Here is a 19,481-nt window from a genome sequence, read left to right on the forward strand (position 1 = left end):
CCATTTCATTTTATGATGTCCAAAGTGCCTGGTGTTAGGCCTATTCCATCACAAAGTGTTCAAAATAGATTCGGGGTTATTCCGACCGAGGACATCGGAATCCCACAGTGTTTGAATTTCGTCGCCTGACAGACTTTCGGAACGGTAAGGTAGGTTGCCTAAACCTTCCATTTTTAGTCATTTTTGTTTCGTCGATAGCACTTCTCTTAATTTGCAAAATTATCTATCTCGCAGTAAAAAAAAATCGTAATGAAGGGAAGTGAAGTACCTATGAAAGCTAGACAGTTTGGAAGTCAGGCAAGAAGTTCATAATCTTCACCATTTGATGTTTTGAATGGAAATAAAGAATCGAAACAGAATATTACAAAGCTGACTCGAGGGTATCGATTCGGTAAGCCTACTTTCACCACTCTCGATCACAGATTTCTGCAAAAGTTTAACATCATACTGGGTTTTACGCCAGGTGTTTTGGTTTCGATATGTTTGGATGTAACTGTCGATATTTGATGAATCATCGAACTGATCAGCCGAAATATCAGTTGGTTCGTCGAAAAAGTCATCCTTAAACAGTTCTTCATAGACATTGTTAGGGATACCATGGATGGAGAGACAAAAAGTGTCCAGCGCAAGGCTCAACCGGTAATGAGATGCTTGCCTGACGTCACCAAAGTAAGTTTTTATGTTAAACATGCGAGAGGTTCCAGGTGGTTTCACAGTTGAAATTACTCTGCCCTTAATCTTTCCATCAATTTTTACTAAACTATTGACATTAATCGGTGTGGCCGTATTGTTGATTGCGAACCTGTAGAAGACGATATTATGTTGTCACGGTAATAAAAAAATGTATTTGGCATGTATTTTCTTTTAAAGCATATATTAATCGTTCGTTTTGTGAAAATAAATATGTTGTTCATTATTTTATTTTTATTTGTACTGAAAATTATTTCTCGCGTTGTCAGGTTTACATCAGACGTTTAATGAATGACATTGCTGAATCGGTGAATGACATTTGTAATAAAAGTTGTGGGATGTTACTGACCGTGACATTAACTATGAAGTAAAAAAAATAGTCCCGTTATGCTAATACAGTCGCTGTACAACCAATCGAAATTGACTCTGTTCCCTTTTGACAAATCAAAATGCAGTTTGTAATACGCACCAATTTGTACGACACCGTTATATCTTCACCAGGAGGGTAATAAAGCATTTTACAGAATGTCTAATTTCCAACGGATTGATATCTTCAACTTAAAGGGTACTTGGATTTTACGAAATCAAACCAAATAAAATCATCGTTGTGTGTGGTTCAAGCTGCTATATGCAACACCTGGTGCTCTGACAGGAGCAGGATGTAACTCGGTGGTAGGGAGTCGTCTGAGGTATAAATTGGGTCATGGGATAGATTGACTTTGATACTCAATTATTTTTTTTTCCCGCTCCAACCACTGATAAATCAAAGGTAGTGGTAGGCCTATGTATTATCCTGAGTAGGTAAACCTACATATAAACATACCACGCTGTTACATTGTTAACCTATGTTTCGTCTATTGACAAAATAACTATGTTGGAAATAGCTAATGTGTAATTAAACAAATATCCCTTTACTTTCTTGGTATTATGAAACTCGAGGACGAAAATGTACGGGTGGTTTGTTTATGTGTTTGTTTTGTGGGGTTTTTCATGGACGCTTAAAATAATGTTTTAATAATTCAGATTGACACGGTGTGAATACAAGCTTCAATAGGCTTAAATAATTTTATATAATATTTATTAAAATATATAAAAAAGAAGTAGCCTACAGTCCACTCTACAACCTCTGGTGACCACAAATACCGACACTAACAAAAGTTGCGACCCATTCTGAATTGTTTTCTTCATTTTAAAAGAGAGTGAAAAAAAATTTTAATGGCAAAAAATGGTTCGTTTACAGCGCCCAGCCTCGTTTTGATATAGCAATGCAGGTGGCGCTACGGACTCTGCTAACAGGTTTATGGCTTCGAAGTTCGTCACTTTGTCATGTGGAAAGATATTGTTTCTGTTCGTATTCTTGCTGAACACTCGTGTTTATCTGGGTGAGTTTAGTGTCTTTCACTATGGTTCTGAGGTTAACAGTAAAGACGCATTCTCAAAGTTGCAAGTGTTATATTTCGCTAATACCCGAACTACATTGTTAACAATTACGATAAATTACTCTCCTACCTTTAATTACTGTTAGATCCCCCCCCCCCCCCCCCCCCCACACACACACACACATTTTGTTCAGACACAAATCGTGAAAGTAAAATCTATTATAATGATACAGATTCTACATACTAGAATGTAGCCATGTCACCTATAGATATCGACTTCGCTCAGATCTACGTAAAGAACAATGTAATTTTTCCCCGTCTGCCATTTTGCTTCTTTTTTTTTCTTTTTTTTATTCTGTTTTTTTTTTTTTAATAATGGAATACTCTTTAAAAGGGGTGGAAGCCCCCAAAGTATGTGACGTAATTAACATGACGATTGACGATTGCCGACATCGTTGAGGTTTGCATGGGGAAAGAAAATATGTGTCTGGCACATTCATAGGGACGGCGCAAGTCTTATCTCACAATATGTGGTGTGTATCGCGAAAGGGGGGGGGGGGGGGGTGCACCAATTATTGTGGGTTGGGGGGGGGGGGGGTCACAAGCCATTTTTTTAGTTATGTATATGGAATAGGACGTACATAATATATGGGACGGCCCACAACATTCTCCAGCTCCCACCCCCGGCCAACCCGGTTCCTACGGACCTGTAACTATAGGGGCCTACTTTGTTGGTTGTTGAGCGCTTCTTCTTTTTCTTTTTCTTTTTTTATAGATAAACGTACAAAAATGCAGATTCTTTTTGATTTTTTGATTTTTTCTTAATAGATAGACTTGCTGTAATTTTGAAAGACTGAAAATTGGAAGTAAACTTAATTTTAATTTGTTTTGGTTTTTATGTTGTCAGCGGTACTATTATCTGCCCGCTTCCTACACCCGTGATTTGCATAACAACATAGTATTATGCTGCTACTGTTCTGTTTGGAACAGTTTGTGTGATAATTTGTGAATTTTACCAATTATATAATATGATTTAATGGGAAGATGAAGTTTAGTCATATGTGCAGCTATAAACAAGGAGAAACAAGTTTTGCAACCATAACCTGATAAACAGTGGTAGAATTTTTTATTTTTTAAAGATAATAATTAAAAACAAAACAAAATAAAATACAAATTCAGGGCAAGGTGATTTTATGTGTGGGCACCAAGACAATTCGACACTCAAAGCCAATATTTCTTTCAACATTTCTACACATTGATCATACGTGGTTAATGATCAAAATTAAAAAAACAAACAAACAAAAAACAAACAAAAAACAAAAACAACAACAAAACATGCTGGCATCTTAGAGGTCCTAACTCTTCACACACCAACATTTCTATTTCTAGGAGTGTTGGTAAAACGCGGACCGGATCGGAACGGAACGGAATCAGATAGCTAATGCCCTTTTTTTTCTTTTTTTTTTAAATAGTTTACGAATACGATTTATGTACGATTTCAGATGAAACAAAACATATTCCATATTACTGCTACTACTACTACCACTACTACTACTACGTACTACTACTACTACTACTCGTACTACTACTACTACTACGTTTTAACAAACATTTTGGTAGGAGTTGGATTTTTTTGGTGGGTTTTTTAGGGGGGGAGGGTGGGTTCAGTTTGTGATATATAATTTATTTTATTTTACCTTATCTCACCTCACCTTACCATACATTTTATTTTATTTTCAATTTTATTTATTTATTTTTTGCCCCAGGAAAAGATTGTGTGATTTAGAGTTGGGGAGCCCTAATTCATTGCCCATTTTTGTGTTCATATTAAAATAAATAGAAAAAAAGAGGATTATGGCGAAGTGTCCATATGTTTAAGACCCTCTCTCTCAAGAATGAAATAGACAACTCATACATGAACTGCAGAACATCAAAGTAGCTTTGATCATTTCTGATTTCTTTGTGTTGTCATAACCGACCTGCTTTATTTTTCAAATCATTATTAGTCTTACGATTCAGTATGGGACGTTTCCTACCCCACCCCGCATCTCTTCTCTTTATTTAAAAAAACAAACAAAACAAAACAAAACAACACCTTTATAAATATGTTTCAAAACTCCCGTCACAGCCAATGCCCTACGACTAGTATATGAAAGACCATTGTATGTACTGTCTTATCTATGGGAAAGTGAATATAAAAGAACCCTTGCTTTTTTGGTAGAAGTAGTCCAATGAGTGGCGGCAGCGGGTTTCCTCTCTTGGGTCTTTGTGGTTCTTAACCATATGTCCGACGCCAATATAACCGTAATTAAAATGTGTTTGGCACGTTGTTTAATACAACTCTCTCTCTCTCTCTCTCTCTCTCTCTCTCTCTCTCTCTCTCTCTCTCAGAAATAAAAGTTCATATTTTACTTCTTTATTTCAAGCCCTATTAAACTTTGTCAGATTTGTTAATAAACTTTTCTATTTTTCTCTTTTCAATGGACACATTATGATGTTCTTTTAGTGTCATCATAGTTAATAATATCACAGTACAGTGTTAGATGTGGGTGGTGTTTAAATTACAGATTGTGGTTGAACAAAATTTGGACTTTTTATGTCTAGAAAATTATTAAATCATTCTGCTTAGAAACAGCTTTTAAAATAATAATCTGGAATATTATTCACCAAATACCGTATTAGCTCGAATCGAAAATGGGGAAACAAGATTTAAAAACATAGTAAGTTTTTCCTTCCTACCTACAGTACCTTTTTTTTTGGGGGGGGGGGGTGAGGGGTCATGTAGCAGGACTCTTTTTTTTTTTTACTTGGCCTTTGTAGTATGCTGACTGTTATGATCATTACATTATTAGTATTATTACTACTACTATTATTAGCATTTGTCTTACCATACTGCAGGACTACTGATCTACAATGTTGGGCTAGTAAATAACTACTATTACCATGCCCGACGGCTAGTGAAAAAAGTTGTCAAATGCTGCATTTAAGTCTTAATTTGTAAATATATATATAATAACCCCACTCCCACCACCCAAACGTAGTGTTTTTTTAGCTCTATCTACCACTTTAGGTGATACATCCCTGATTATTATTAGTAGTAAAAGTGTATTTATTGTAAAGTAGGGCTTGTCGATTTTTAATCGTGGCTAGTAGCCTGTGGATTTTATAAACATTCTAGAAGTCCTGCCATACACTTCTAGTATTTAACTTGTATTCTAATTAATATTTTGTATGGCGATTAATCAGGGCACCTCAACCCTGACAGTGTCAAAACAAATACTTGAAAAACAACATTTATTTCAAGGACGGGGGGGGGGGGGGGGAGGGGGGCAAATGTCCTCTAATGCAGGAGTAAGTCCTCAAATTCGGGCAAAAACGAAAAAAAACCCCATATGTACAAAATGTGCTAACCTGAGACCATTTTAGTATGTATTTCCATCATTCTACCAGCAAAATTAATTGTAATCCATGTAAAAATGCGTAGTGAATAGTTGCCACCCCTATATAATGTTTTGGTGGTAATGCTAATATGAATAAATGTTATCAAGATTACAGCATTTTCGTTTAATTCGGCAAAACTCAGCCTGCCCCCCAAACCCCCAAAAAATTAGGCACCACGAGCACCTTTTGTAAAATGTTCTAACCTGTAGGCCTATATCGAGTCAAAAATCAACGCATTTCATTATAAGAGTGCATTCTGTAACATTCATTTATTGTCTTGAAACCGGTGGTAACCGATCAACTCCCAATACTACCAGTTTCCATGCAGTTCACACATCATAAAGAAAATACTTATTTTTACTAATTAAGTAAATAACTATTTATATTTCAGGCGCTTTGTTGTTCGTTCGCTACGAACATGGTGAATAATTGTTGTGTGAAGTGGTGGATCTAAATTATACCGTTTTGCTAAAAAAAAAAAAAAAAAAAAAAAAAAAAATAATATATATATATATATATATATATATATATATATATATATATATATAATAATAATAATAATAATAATGCAAAAGGGCTTCTGTTTGCTTATATTATAGAGTGTTTAACGATCTATGCTTTCAGTATTATTACAGTTTGTGTGAACACGAATATTATGTTTACAGAATTTTTAAACTATATACTACTCAAAATAATTTAAGGGTCAAAAATTTATAACCAAATAAGTTTCAGAGTGTATTAGATTGATGATGTAAACTACACCAAAAATTTAATTTATTGTTCCATATTTATAAAAAGACACACAAATAAACGTCACTGTATACAAGAAAGTCACATGACATGCTGTCAAAGTTGAAGGTTGTCAAACATGGATTTTACACATTAGAACATTCGTTTAATTGTGTGTGAATCCACCCCTGGCGCGAATACACTCGACACATCGTTGCCTCATGCTGTTGATCAGACGTGTGAAGAACTCTTGGGGAATGGCCTGTCACTCTGCCATAAGAAGTTGACCCAGATCAAGAAGGTTGGCCGGAGGGGCATGGTTATCCCGAACTCTCCTGCCTCATTCGTCCCAGGCGTGCTCTATTGGGGCCAAGTCAGGCGAATATGCTGGCCAATCCATCCTGGCGATACCTTGTTGTCTGAGAAAGTCCGTTACCACCCTGGCGCGGTGGGGTCTGGCATTGTCATGCTGCAGAACTGCCCCGCCGCCAATCTGCTGAAGGCCTGGGAGAACCAACGGCCGGATAATCTCATTCAGATAGCGGATTCCATTCAGATTGCCATCCACCACATAGAGGGGGGTCCTGTGGTGGATAGAGATGCCGCCCCACACCATGACGCTGCCACCACCGAACCGGTGACGTTGTCTAACGTTAACGTCAGCGAAGCGCTCCCCAGGACGTCTGTAGACACGAACCCGACCATCGTTGAACTGGAGACTAAACCTGGACTCATCAGTGAACATCACTCGGCCCCACTGAACACGTTGCCACCGCAGATGAAGTGTGCACCAGTGACGTCTGGCCGTTCTGTGACGTGGTAGGAGTGGTGGTCGAACAGCCTGGCGAAGGCAGTGTAGATTATTGGCTCTCAGACGATTGCGTATGGTTTGATCAGACACTCGAGTTCCAGTCGCAGTCCGCAGATTGTCACGTAATCGGCGTGCAGTGGTTGTGCGTTGACGTAGAGCCATATTGGTGATGTAGCGGTCTTCTCTATTTGTAGTGCTTCGGGGTCTTCCCGAACGTGGACGATTTCGAACAGAATTCGTTGCTTGGTACCGTTGCCACAGTCGGCCAACGACACTCTGACTGACACCAAGTCTCAGAGCAACATTTCTTTGCGTATTGCCATCCTGAAGCCAAGCAATAGCCCTTCCTCGATCTTCAATAGTCAGTTGACGTCGTACCATTGTCGAATTTGGAGTGTGCACCGTACACGAACGCAAGCTCCAATTATACGGAAATTCAGCATTGGGAACATGGAATACACATGCAAAGCATGCAAATGAAGCGCTTTGTGAAAAAGCAAGTTATGGGCACTTAGCAGACCATTCGCTTTCGCCCTAATTTACGTACAAATGTAAGCATGTTTTCGCCATTAGAACTATTCGACAGTGTCAACGACAGTGGATTTTAATTCATTTATGGGTTGCTTAGACCCACTTTCGTGAAAATGGAACAATACCATGCGTGACATTATGGTCTAGCTAATATAATTGACAGTCAGAAAATAATGTTGAAAATATCGTCTGACCCTTTAATTCTTTTGAGTAGTATATATCACACTGGTAAAGTGAAAACAGCTTGTTATTGAATTGTTCATTGTTCTTGTCAACTTGCACTATAGCCCCCGGAAAACTATGCCCACGGGAATAGGCCTCTTTTTGAATGTTCTTTGTCTATAATATCGGTATGTGGCAGGGGCTGGACAGGGTTCACGAAATAATCGTGGCTCAATACCATCACTGCAGAAAGGAGGCCTCAACAGGGTCCACGAAATAATCGTAACTCACTACTATCACTGGAGAAAGAGGCCTCGACAGGGTTCACGAAATAATCGTAGGTCAATACCATCAATATAGAAAGGAGGCCTTGATAGGGTTCACAAAATAATCGTATGTCAATACCATCACTTACAAAGGAGGACTCAACAGGGTTCACGAAACAATTGACTTCCGTCACATACCCCAGCCCCACAACGAATATTTACGCTACTGGAAAGTATGGAACTATTTGTAACTTTCGCTGAACTCAATTAGAATTATCTGGGCTGTCTGTCTAGGGATGTTGGTTAGTCTTTAGTGAGAGAGAAGTCGATATAGTGGCCTTACACCTACCCACCGAGTCGGTAAACTCGCTGGGGGTGGAAGCCAGTACCAGGAAACGAATCATGTACCTACCAGCCTGATGTCTGATGACTTAACAACTACACCACTGAGGCCGGTTAAATTTAGCCTTACTTGTAAGTGTCTAATGTGTCTATATCCAATTAAGGTTCAAACACACGGTCCTGCGGACACAATCCAACAATATGGACTACCTCGCCGGGACAGAACGGGGGTTGGATGCTTTAATTTTTTTAATTAATGATCTATACTCGATAAAATTAGTGGGTGTATTTTGTACAGAAATAACATATAATAGCGTTTGGGACCAATTTTAAGAAAAGAAAATTAGAAAACTATGGACACATTTTATATTTTTAAAAAAGTGTTTTATGAATGATGCTAATTTAAAAAAAAAAAAGTGTAGCAAATAATTATTATATAATTGTCATGATTATTGGAATTTAAAGGTTATTTTTTATTATTTTGAAACATTTGCTGATCACGAAAATGAAAATAAGAGATATAGCTATTTATTTGAAAATATGTGTTTTTGTAAATAAGAATGCACTGGAGTCACCTGACATCATTTAAAAAAAAAAGTAACCATATTTGGTCAATACACCAGGGCCTGTGATATGCTAAACATAATAAGCTTTCAAATGAGCTATAATATAGCCATATGGCTTTTGAGCAATCGCCATTCTATTATTCGAATACTATTACCATCACCAACATATTTGTCTATAAATAAAATCAGCAACATCAACATCTTTACTAATATGACACTGTATATATATATATATATATATATATATATATATATATATATATTACAACCTTTTTTAATGTAATATTTAAGGTGTTTTTTTTTCAATTGATTAATTTACCACGTTTATCATAATCATATAATGTTCAAGTGCAATTACTAGGTACAGTTACCAATTTACACCTCCGTGTTATAAATGAAAATCGATATTGTTCACTTGGGGACGTTTTATATTTATATTCACCATTTCCATTCATATAAATTAACGGTTACCAGGTCTGCATTCACCTTTAACTTATGTGTCTCCGTACCAAGCTGATAACCAGCGTTTCCTCTACTCCACAATATAACAAATGGCTTATGTTTTGGATAATTTATATCGTTATGTTTTGTTAATGAATTGCAGGTGTTGTTCTGAACATCAGCGGTCCTGTTAAAGCTGTGCTGAATGAAAACTACACCTTCCAGTGCAGTGTGTCACCAAAAGCTGACATCCAGAATCCTGTCAGTTTTATTAGAAAACAGGTTTCTGTTTGTACATTACTGTCGACCTGTCGTCAACTTGCTTCTGCTGCTGGTTACTACTGTGGATGTACTGGTGGCAGCGGAACAACCGTAGTCTTCAACGTGGCAATAAGCAGTGTCAGACTTGTAGATGATGATAACTGGGTATGCGCACATGGTTCAGACGATGAAAGCAACGTTTTCCAGTTAGAAGTGCATTGTAAGTTTTATAGAGTTGAATTAGAGAGGTAATTTAGATAAGGAGTGTACGCCTGCTTAAATTCCTTAACATTTTGGGGAACTGCTAAATATTCCATTCCTGAAAGTGGGCATATCTGGGAAATTTCAAGACAAGTTTTTCAATGTATATTTCTGATCACTGCTGGCACTATTTATCTTGACATTTCGCATAGGTGTAATACATGAAGCTGTACGCCCAGGGGGAAGAGGCGACGCAGGTTTGGACATTACGCCCAGGGAGAAAAGGCCACGCAGGTTTGGACATTACGCCCAGGGGGAAGAGGCCACGCAGGTTTGGACATTACGTCCAGGGGGAAGAGGCCACGCAGGTTTGGACATTATGCCCAGGGGTTTGGTGGGTGTGGGAATTAGCTAGCAAAGTACAAATGCCAGTGTGTTATAAAATAAAGCCTGTTGAATTCAGCTGAAAAATTCCAAGGGCTTTGAATAGTGAGGAGAGTTGCCCAGCAGGGGTGCAGATAGTACTCGCCCACTCGCCAAATGCGAGTAAAAATTCCGATGGACGAGTTAAAATATGCACCTACCATTTTGACAGTTTTACATTGACACTTTGTGTGACATCCAATAGCCATTGATTAATTAATCAATGTGTTCCAGATGTATCGTTAAACAAAACAAACTTCTTTTCTGTGTAGAAATGCTTCCAGGACTTCTATGTAAAAATAAGAACAAATCAAAGTTTGGGTCATGATTTTTTTTTTTTTCCCCACGTGATGCCGACTACCATTAGAGCACATTGATTAACTAAAAATCGGCTATTGGATGTCAAACATTTAATGTTTGTGTGTGTATGTACTACGTGTATGTTCATTACTTAATACCAATTATCTTTAACAATGTTTTTTTTTTTTCGAAGTCTACTCGTAGAAACACTCCTGGAATATTTTGCGATTCAGTATGGTACAAAATATGATACAAATTAAAAAAAATTATTTGATGCATGTTCAAATCACTCTGAAGTAAAAGGTGCATATTTTGAGTGGCTCACTATGTGTGAGATGTTCGTGGTAGAACGCGAGGGGTATTGTTTCCAACTGTGTGTAGACGACGAAAACAGGCTTGCATGTAAGCATACGGTTCTGTTGAACAGTGGTTTATCACATATACTTAGTCCTGACGACGAATTCAAGAGGAAACACCTGAACATGATACTGAACTTGATATTGTAGAAGTAAAAACGTGAGTTATAAAAATATTAAACGGGTCGACCTGGAGATAATAAGTATACTCTCGAGCTACTGGTATCTGAACGATGTTATTGTTTCACGTATAGTGCTAAGTCAAAGCAGGATCCTTTGTAGGTAAATGTTTTGAATCCCATCTATTTAATCATGGTCAGTCACCCAAGCATACCAAAAATATGGATATAGTGAATTCTGTATTCATTGTTGATGGTGATGCTACTGTAAATGAGTTATTGATGTCCCAATGTTAAAACGTGTCGAAAAGCGGTCCTACGTCAGTTACTGATGCTGTAAATGAGTTTAGTGCCCAGAAAGTAAACAGTTCTGATCAAACTATGATGTCCGTAATTCGTCAATTAACGAAACCCATTCATGGCATAAAGAAATTATGTGGTGAACTATTAGAACACCATTAATTTATATGTCAGTTCAAAATACAAATTGTTGCCAATACTGATGAAAGTGAAGAGCTTATGAATTATTACCTTGATCAGTTCACTGGAGGTAAGGCTAACAGAAATGGTAATAGATTTTCATATTTGCAGTCAAATCAGAGGTACTTTCCTGCACTCAAAGGACTGGAGAACTAGTATGGAGAAGAAGATGTGTTGGCTAACTAAAGAAAGTTTGTTTTGTTTAACGACTTCACTAGAGCACATTGATTAATGAATCATCTGCTATTTGATATCGGACATTTAGTAATTATGACACTTAGTCATCAGAGTAAACCCTTTACATTTTCCATTAGCAACAAGGGATCTTTTATATGCAATTTCTCACAGACAGGAAAGCACATACCACAGCCTTTGACCAGTTGTGGTGCCCTGGTTGGAACGAGAAAAAATCACTTGAATGGATCCATTGAGGTGGTTCGATGCTGCGACACAAGCATCTCAGATGAGCCCTCAATCCAATGAGCTAAATCGCGCCCCCTGCCTAAAAAGAAATGCCAACTGCTATTGTTTAATTGAAGTTAGCTAAAACGAATGTAAATTCTGTGAAAATAACTTCTTCTTTTTTCTTCTTTTTTTTGCAATGTATTTTATAAGTTGCATTTGCAAGACAAAATAAATAAAAAATAACCCCCACTTTTTAGTGTGCACCTGCCCCAACGCAATAATGTAATGACACATTATTTTCATGATTTACGGACAATGCTGTAACTTGGTAATAACGATAACAAATAATTTACAAAAGGTCAACGTACCTGTGATCACCACAGAAAAATATAAGAAAGCATTTATCAATATTTGTATTGTTTTTTCAACGAAAATCTACTTGCTTAACTGGACTATGTTAAGCTGTTATACTTAGTTGATTAACCCAATTTCGTCTTCTACAAGATACCGTATTCCTGTTTCCAGGATACATTACAATTGTTTATGTCTCTCCCAACATTTTAAAATTTACTTGATCAGTTATTTTATCCAGAGCCTGTCCTGTAGGACCACTGTAAACTTTGTTAAGAGTCCCACACAGAATAGTTCATTGCACTGTAGTTAGAGGAAACTAAAATAGTTCACTAGGTTTCAGTGGATATATTTGTCAGTGTCCCACACTGAATAGCCCATTGTGATGCAGTCAGAGGGAACTAAAATAGTTCACTAGGTTTTAGTGGATATTATAATAATACACTCGGTGTGTGAACGAGAAGATTATAATAATAAACTTGATTACTTTTCACTTTTCAGCTCCAGTGAACAATGTCAGCATTGAAATATCTGAATCAATGTCAGATTCAGTTAGCATCACAGAAGGAAACCCAGCCGTTTTTACCTGTGTCATACAAGGAGCCAAACCAGCTCCCAGTGTCTCCCAAGTCACGTGGTACAGAGAGGTGTCACCAGGCAATAACGAGTCACTACCAGGTATTCCAGGAAACACGACCACCTCAGACAGAATCACATCAATCAATCTGACGTATACAGCTCGCAGACAAGACCAGGACCAGAAGGTGTTCTGTGCTGCAACAAACAGCTTGATGGTAAACCGGAGTGTCCCTGCTGTTATCTCAAATAAGATACAACTGAACATTCAGAGTAAGTATGACAATAAGATATTTTGTTAAAAAATCCTATTTATCAAATGTCAGATAAAGTATGGAACAACATTGAGAATTGATTTAATCACCTAAGAAAACATCTGTGTAACTGAAATTTCAGGGGTTTTTGTTTTACATTGTTTGGCACGTTTCCTAATTATTATACTATACCACCGAGGTTTAAGCTGTTGTTCGCCAGTTCGCCAAATACAAATTAAAATAAAATTTGGCGAACATATTTGGCTAATAAGAAAATTGCATGCTACTTTCGATCTACCGGCATATTGTTGTTTTGACTTTTGGTTGTTCACTTATTATTTTTTACTTATTTTGTAATTCCCGCCAACGTCTGCACGTCTATGTGTGCACGTAAATGGTTCATACAGGTACTCAGCGGCATTGTCGTCAATCTAAATATCTCGGTATTCTGTTACATACGATTCTATACACTTCGGGCGATTTCATCTCTGACATTTACATTTTTCGAGTATCAGTCTTTAACTTAGTAAAGCTGCAGCACATTGAGTTTTATCGGACATGCGTTGGCAAATTTTTTTAAATTTTTTTTTGCAGTGGACAATTTGATCAAAGATCGGATCTGTACACTCACTTAGTATCTGTCTATGAACTGAACTGGACTGTCTTTTTTCACTTCCATCCACCAACGCATCTTATTTTTGTTTTTATTTGGTTAACTGAAATTGAATTTGGCTAAAACATGTTTGACCAAATTAGCGACATTAATAATATTTTGGAGGGTCGAGCGTAACCCTACATCACCATATATATGTCATGGGGTTGGTGTTTGTCACAAAGTGGGAGTGTATCACACAAATAAACAAAACTATGACAACTGCTTTCTGTGAATATGCAGCTCGGTATATGTCGATGATTTTCAGATTTGCTACAGGTAATCCAACATCAGTTGCAGCTTTCTTTCTATTCTCAGTCAAGGTCTGTTTACATGCATCAGAATCATTCTGTTCAGTATCACGTCGTGATTCGCTACGCAAGTTTCAGAGATAGCTACACAACTTGGTCTGCATATTAAAAAAAACATGTACCCATATATTGCATATAATATTTATATTACGTTATATAACCTTACGCGCAGTACATGATGCAATGTAGATGACGACATGGCATAACGGTGCTCGTTTTACAGCCAAATGTTTGCAGTACACAGTAGTTATGTGGTTGCACTAGAAAATACAGCACGCGGAAGGGTCTACATTATATACGGCTAAACTCAAACCAAGAACGAAGTCCCAAATTGTTAAGTAAACCATTTTATCTTGCACTTAATGGTCGAACAGCAGTTGGGTCAAATACTAGCCTTCTCTCCTGTGAACCCTCTCACAGGGAAATCAGAGTATTTAACAATTTTTCCCTCGAACCGGTAACCCATTAAATTTGAAGAAGCAACTATATATCCTACATTTAGGCGAAATGAACAAATTGTGAATCGTATGTTAAATGTATTGTCATTTATGTCTTGGACACTTCACAAGATGTTTTAGCAATTTCACTCGCTTGCAATTGAGAACCAAGCAATCATTTACACAACCAATTGAAAGGCAGAGGACAACGATTGCCTTGTGTTGCTTTCAGCGAAGCCGTTGATAACATCTGGTGTTGCTGCAAGTGGCAGTAACACATATATGAATGTGCAAATTGCAGTTGATTTATAAAATGAAAATAACCTTGATTATATTAGTGCTAAAAACGTACTGCATTATTTTGCATTACTTAAAATTTTATTTGGTGACAGACACCTTAAGATAGCCGAATGCTTGGTTTCAAGGAGCCAATAGGTCGAATAAATTACGGTGACCCATCAATGTTCGACCCAGTGAGATTCTACTGTAATTATTTTGTCTATGCTGTTAAAGCCGTTGCTTAAGAAAATGTACCATTCCATGTCTACGAAACAAATGAGTCAGAAATTTCTCCGTGTACAGTTGATACCGAGATAGCTCACTTGACAGCAAGCGTGGAGAACGCTCCTGTCAAGTAGTCCCATACCGAAATACTGCGGCGTCACCATTCATCTCATCATCATCCATGTTTGTAATGTCAACTAAAGTATGTGTGTGTGTGTGTGTGTGTGTGTGTGTGTGTGTGTGTGTGTGTGCGTGTCCGTGCGTGCGTGCGTCAGGCACAGCGGAGCTTGAGTCTGAATATTAAATTAAAATATTACTGATATTTTCCAACATTTTCCCTGATGTAAAATACTAGTAGAACGCAATAAGGACATCTAGTTTTCAAACTTTTCTGGGAGATCATGCCCGCAACACCCACGTTAACAAAAACTGGTGGCTTAGGTGAAAGTCTTATAGCAGTGTGTTTATTGACAGTGTTGTATTTTTCTAGATTATCCAGAGCGCATGTCTGCTTTAAGTGCAGGTGCTATATCGGGAATTGTGATCGCTGTTGTTCTGGCTCTTGCTATTCCTACTGTGTGGATACTTTATAAGAGGTAATTAAGAGGTGTGTGTGTGTGTGTGTGTGTGTGTGTGTGTGTGTGTGTGTGTGTGCGTATGTGATTGTGTGTGCATTATTTGAAGAAACATACACATTAAATGTTGTTTTTAGTTGATTTTTGGTGGGGTAGTTGTTGGGTGGGGGGTTGGTATTAGGAAGTAGTTGAGTGGGTGTGCTATTTATTCTTAAATATCAGTATGTTTGATTGAACTTTTTAACCAAATGTATTTTGTTAATTTCATTGCTTTAATTTGATTTTTTTTTTTTTTTGCATCAAAGTGAAAATGTAATTATTAATAAACAACACCGATGTTGATCCAGGAATGATTTCCTAAAACAGGAGGAGTTGTTGCTCATTAAAAAAAAAAAATATTGGCGTTTATAGGATTTGATACCGGGAGGGGGTCATCTACACTGTCTACGAGTCATGTTGTGGAAAACATTACGGTTATGGTAAAAGCGAAGAACGAACACATTTGAATAAAGAATGAATGAATGTTTAACGACACACCAGTACAAAATACCCTTCGGGTATTGGGTGTCACACAAGGTTTTAGATACAGATCCTGAGAGATTGATTTCCAGGGCGATTTAGTCGTGTTTTGCTACTGACTGTTCTCTTTGGAACATTTTCTATGATAACAACTAATAAGTTTTGCCCTATATGTAGGCCATCATTTCGGTTGGAAATTTATTAAAGAGACTATAATGTTGACTATAATAGCTGGGACATTTTAATAATAATAATAATAATAATAATAATAAATATAAATATAACTGTAAGCTAAGCTATGATAGCTGTACAGACTTCTGTTAATTAATTATAACAATAATTACCCCCCACCCCACCCCACCCCACCCCACCCATACATACGCAGACACTGTCACCTAATACTCAGAAATATATTTTATTTCATCGATAATTACCCCCACCTCCCCGCCCACATACAGCACACACTGCCTGGTAACCTAACTGCAAAATTGCATTCAAATCGGTCAAGAACTTAATTTACAAACCACAATAATACTTTTTAAGAACATGGCCAGCTGTCATTGGCTGACCTCTTACACAGAGTTGTGTATTGCCCATTTCGGTTCAACAGTCTATGGTTAGACGGCTGAAGTATCCAGGCGTGCAGACTGTATTTTTTTTAGGTTGTTTCATTTTGTCTTGCTATATTAACAAATGACATTGCACTAATTTCTTAGTTTACACGTTAATAAAGAAGTAATGATCAATACTAGCATATACATTGTATTCATGTCTCCTTCATAGATTTAACGATACAAACTGGTCAAATACGTACAATTTTTATTTACAAAATCTATCAGAAATTTCAAAATTGTAAAACCAGTTTATTACACTCTAAAGAGTCGATTACATCAGTGGAAAATATATTGGTGTAACTTCTTGAAAATAGTAGCCCAGGAAGTGGCGACAACGGGTTTCTCTCTCTCAATATATGTGTGGTCCTTAAAGGGAAATTCCTGAGTTTGCTGCAATTTTTAATATGTTATCGACTAACAGAGACTTTTTAAAAATTGTAATTACATATCAAATATATTTTTCTGCATAAAATATTAGCGGCTGTATATGAAACGTGTTTCGGATCGTTCTAATATATGTACTAGGTTAAATTTCATAGTATTTCCTAAAACATAGTTTTTTTCGTATGTAAGAAATTATTTGAAGACAAAATCCAGTTTGGGCTTCTTAAAAATATTAAAACGACCAGAAACGCATTGGATATACAGACACTGATATTCTAAACAAAAAAATATATTTAATATGTAACTTTAATCGTAGAAATATGTTATTAGTCGAACAAATCTTACAATGCAGCAAACTCGGGAATGTCTCTTTAACCGTATGTCCAACGCCATATAACCATACAAAATATGTAATATTATGAATAAATCATAGTTTTTATTTATTTACAGGGAAATAAAGAAGAAAGCTGAAGATGTCCAGAACGAATCTAATAACTAACAGAAACCAAAATTAAGCTCACAACCATGCATGTTTTCGCAATTAGTACCTGAATACGGAAGACAGAAACATGCTAACGCTAGAATTCAAGTTTTCTGTTTTCCATTCGTATGAACTGTATCAGTAATCAAGGTTTTATATTTTATTGAGCATTCCAGTATTTTATATCTGGTTGGGGTATTTTTATATAAATTATAGCTCAAATTAGACTAAAGTTGCAGTTCCATAATGCAGTTTGTCACTAATTTTATATTAGTTATCAAACATAACTATTGTGTATTTGCATAAAACAGTAACTGATGAATTGGCTTTTAACTGTACAATGAATAATGTTAAAATTCATATAAAACATTATTGTATTAAACTCCTAACATGTTTAGAAACAAAAACGTGTGTGTTTAAGGGGGGGGGGGGGGGGGGGGTCTTAAAACATATAAACTGTATACATTATACGTCAAAATGCTCCAACAGCGAAGTACGGCAGTTTTGCCTTAATTGTTAGTTATAATCAGTAAAACAGTATGAATACATAAAAGGCAGATTTGCATTCGCAGTCACTTTATTTAAGTGTTCCATTATACAGGTATTTTTGTCCTAATGTTTTTATAATACCAAATGGATTTCGCCATCCAATAATTTCGAACGTAGATACGAAAAAAATATGTATATTACAAAAAAAAAAAAAAAAATAATAATAACTGCTACAAACTTAAGGACACCTACAATAGATATACAGACGCTGGTATTCAAAACCAGAACATGTATTTAATATGTAATTTTAGTCACATAAAAAATTATATTTGCCGGAAACATCTTACGATGGCAGTGACATCAGCATAGTTGCCTCAGTGGCAATATGTTAAGAAGTGTTTTATTTATTTACACTCAGAATGTTTTAAAACAAATTAATAAAAAATAAATGTATGTGAGTAAAACTATGGGCCTAAAACTTAACTATATGCTTCGAGTAAAAAGTATTATTCCTTCTGTTGCTTTCACGTAAGTGCTGCAAAGTGTCTTACAAAATACCAAAAAAATATGTTAGAAATATTTTTCCGAAAACAAAGATGCCTCATACTTGATGTTATTTTAATGTTTTCAGTACCTACACTACACAGCAAGAAATGGACATTATCTCACCATTCAAGAGCAACATCATATGAATTATTCCACTATTCAAGAGAGTCAAATCTTGGTCCTTTTTCCTGTTACCCAAAAACTAATTTTGATGCAAAATTGTAAAAAAAAGTTTATCAAATTGAAATAAGATTTATTGGAAATGAAAACATGCAATGTGATCATCTGGTATTGCTCATTGCGCTATTTTTCGTTTCAGCCAGTGCATCACGACTGGTATATCAGAGGTCGTGGTATGTGCTATCCGCTCTGTGGGATGGTCCATATAAAAGATCCCTTGCTACTAATGGAAAAGTGTAGCGTGTTTCCTCTCTAAGACTATATGACAAAATTATCAAATGTTTGACATGCAATAGCCGATAATTAATAAGCCAGTGTTCTCTAGTGGTGGCATTAAACAAAAACAAACTTTAAACTTTTCTGGTATTTGACTACAACTTGGCAAAATATGTTTTGTCCAGTTATAACTACTTTATCTCAAGGTTAAACATTTCTGACTAATTTACGCAGATCTATATGCATTTGTTCACCGTTATGTTTTCGAGCCTACAGTACAACTGTTGCTCATATATAAACATGCCATAAAGTCAGGTTTACCTATTAAATATAGACACGACGTGTCCATACTCTATATGAATGAGCACACGCATTTCACTACTATTTTACAGTGAACAGTACATGCAGTTTTCCCAAATGCAAAGTGTGAATACATTTAAACTGTCATATTACATAAAAATAGCATACTTAAGTTTTGAAACTATGTAC

At 36.4% G+C, this 19,481-nt stretch overlaps 1 protein-coding gene across 1 annotated transcript; it reads left to right on the forward strand.

Moving 5' to 3' along the window:
* Nucleotides 1-1,976: 1,976 nt before the first annotated feature.
* LOC121386954 lies at nt 1,977-19,021 on the forward strand. Its single transcript, XM_041518010.1, has 5 exons — nt 1,977-2,072; nt 9,522-9,839; nt 12,756-13,103; nt 15,479-15,584; nt 17,531-19,021. Exons 1-5 carry the CDS (start codon nt 1,991-1,993, stop codon nt 17,577-17,579), a joined length of 903 nt encoding a protein of 300 aa, XP_041373944.1. The 5' UTR covers nt 1,977-1,990; the 3' UTR covers nt 17,580-19,021.
* Nucleotides 19,022-19,481: the final 460 nt, after the last annotated feature.

Source organism: Gigantopelta aegis, chromosome 12 (assembly GCF_016097555.1).
Source record: "Gigantopelta aegis isolate Gae_Host chromosome 12, Gae_host_genome, whole genome shotgun sequence".
NCBI lineage: Eukaryota > Metazoa > Mollusca > Gastropoda > Neomphalida > Peltospiridae > Gigantopelta > Gigantopelta aegis.

Excerpts from the sequence above, each read along its gene's own strand:
- LOC121386954 (XM_041518010.1), top strand. The coding sequence starts at position 1,991 with ATGGCTTCGAAGTTCGTCACTTTGTCATGTGGAAAGATATTGTTTCTG. Across the intron at positions 2,073-9,521 it reads GAACACTCGTGTTTATCTGG|GTGTTGTTCTGAACATCAGC; the intron begins GTGAGTTTAGTG and ends AATGAATTGCAG. Across the intron at positions 9,840-12,755 it reads TTTCCAGTTAGAAGTGCATT|CTCCAGTGAACAATGTCAGC; the intron begins GTAAGTTTTATA and ends TTCACTTTTCAG.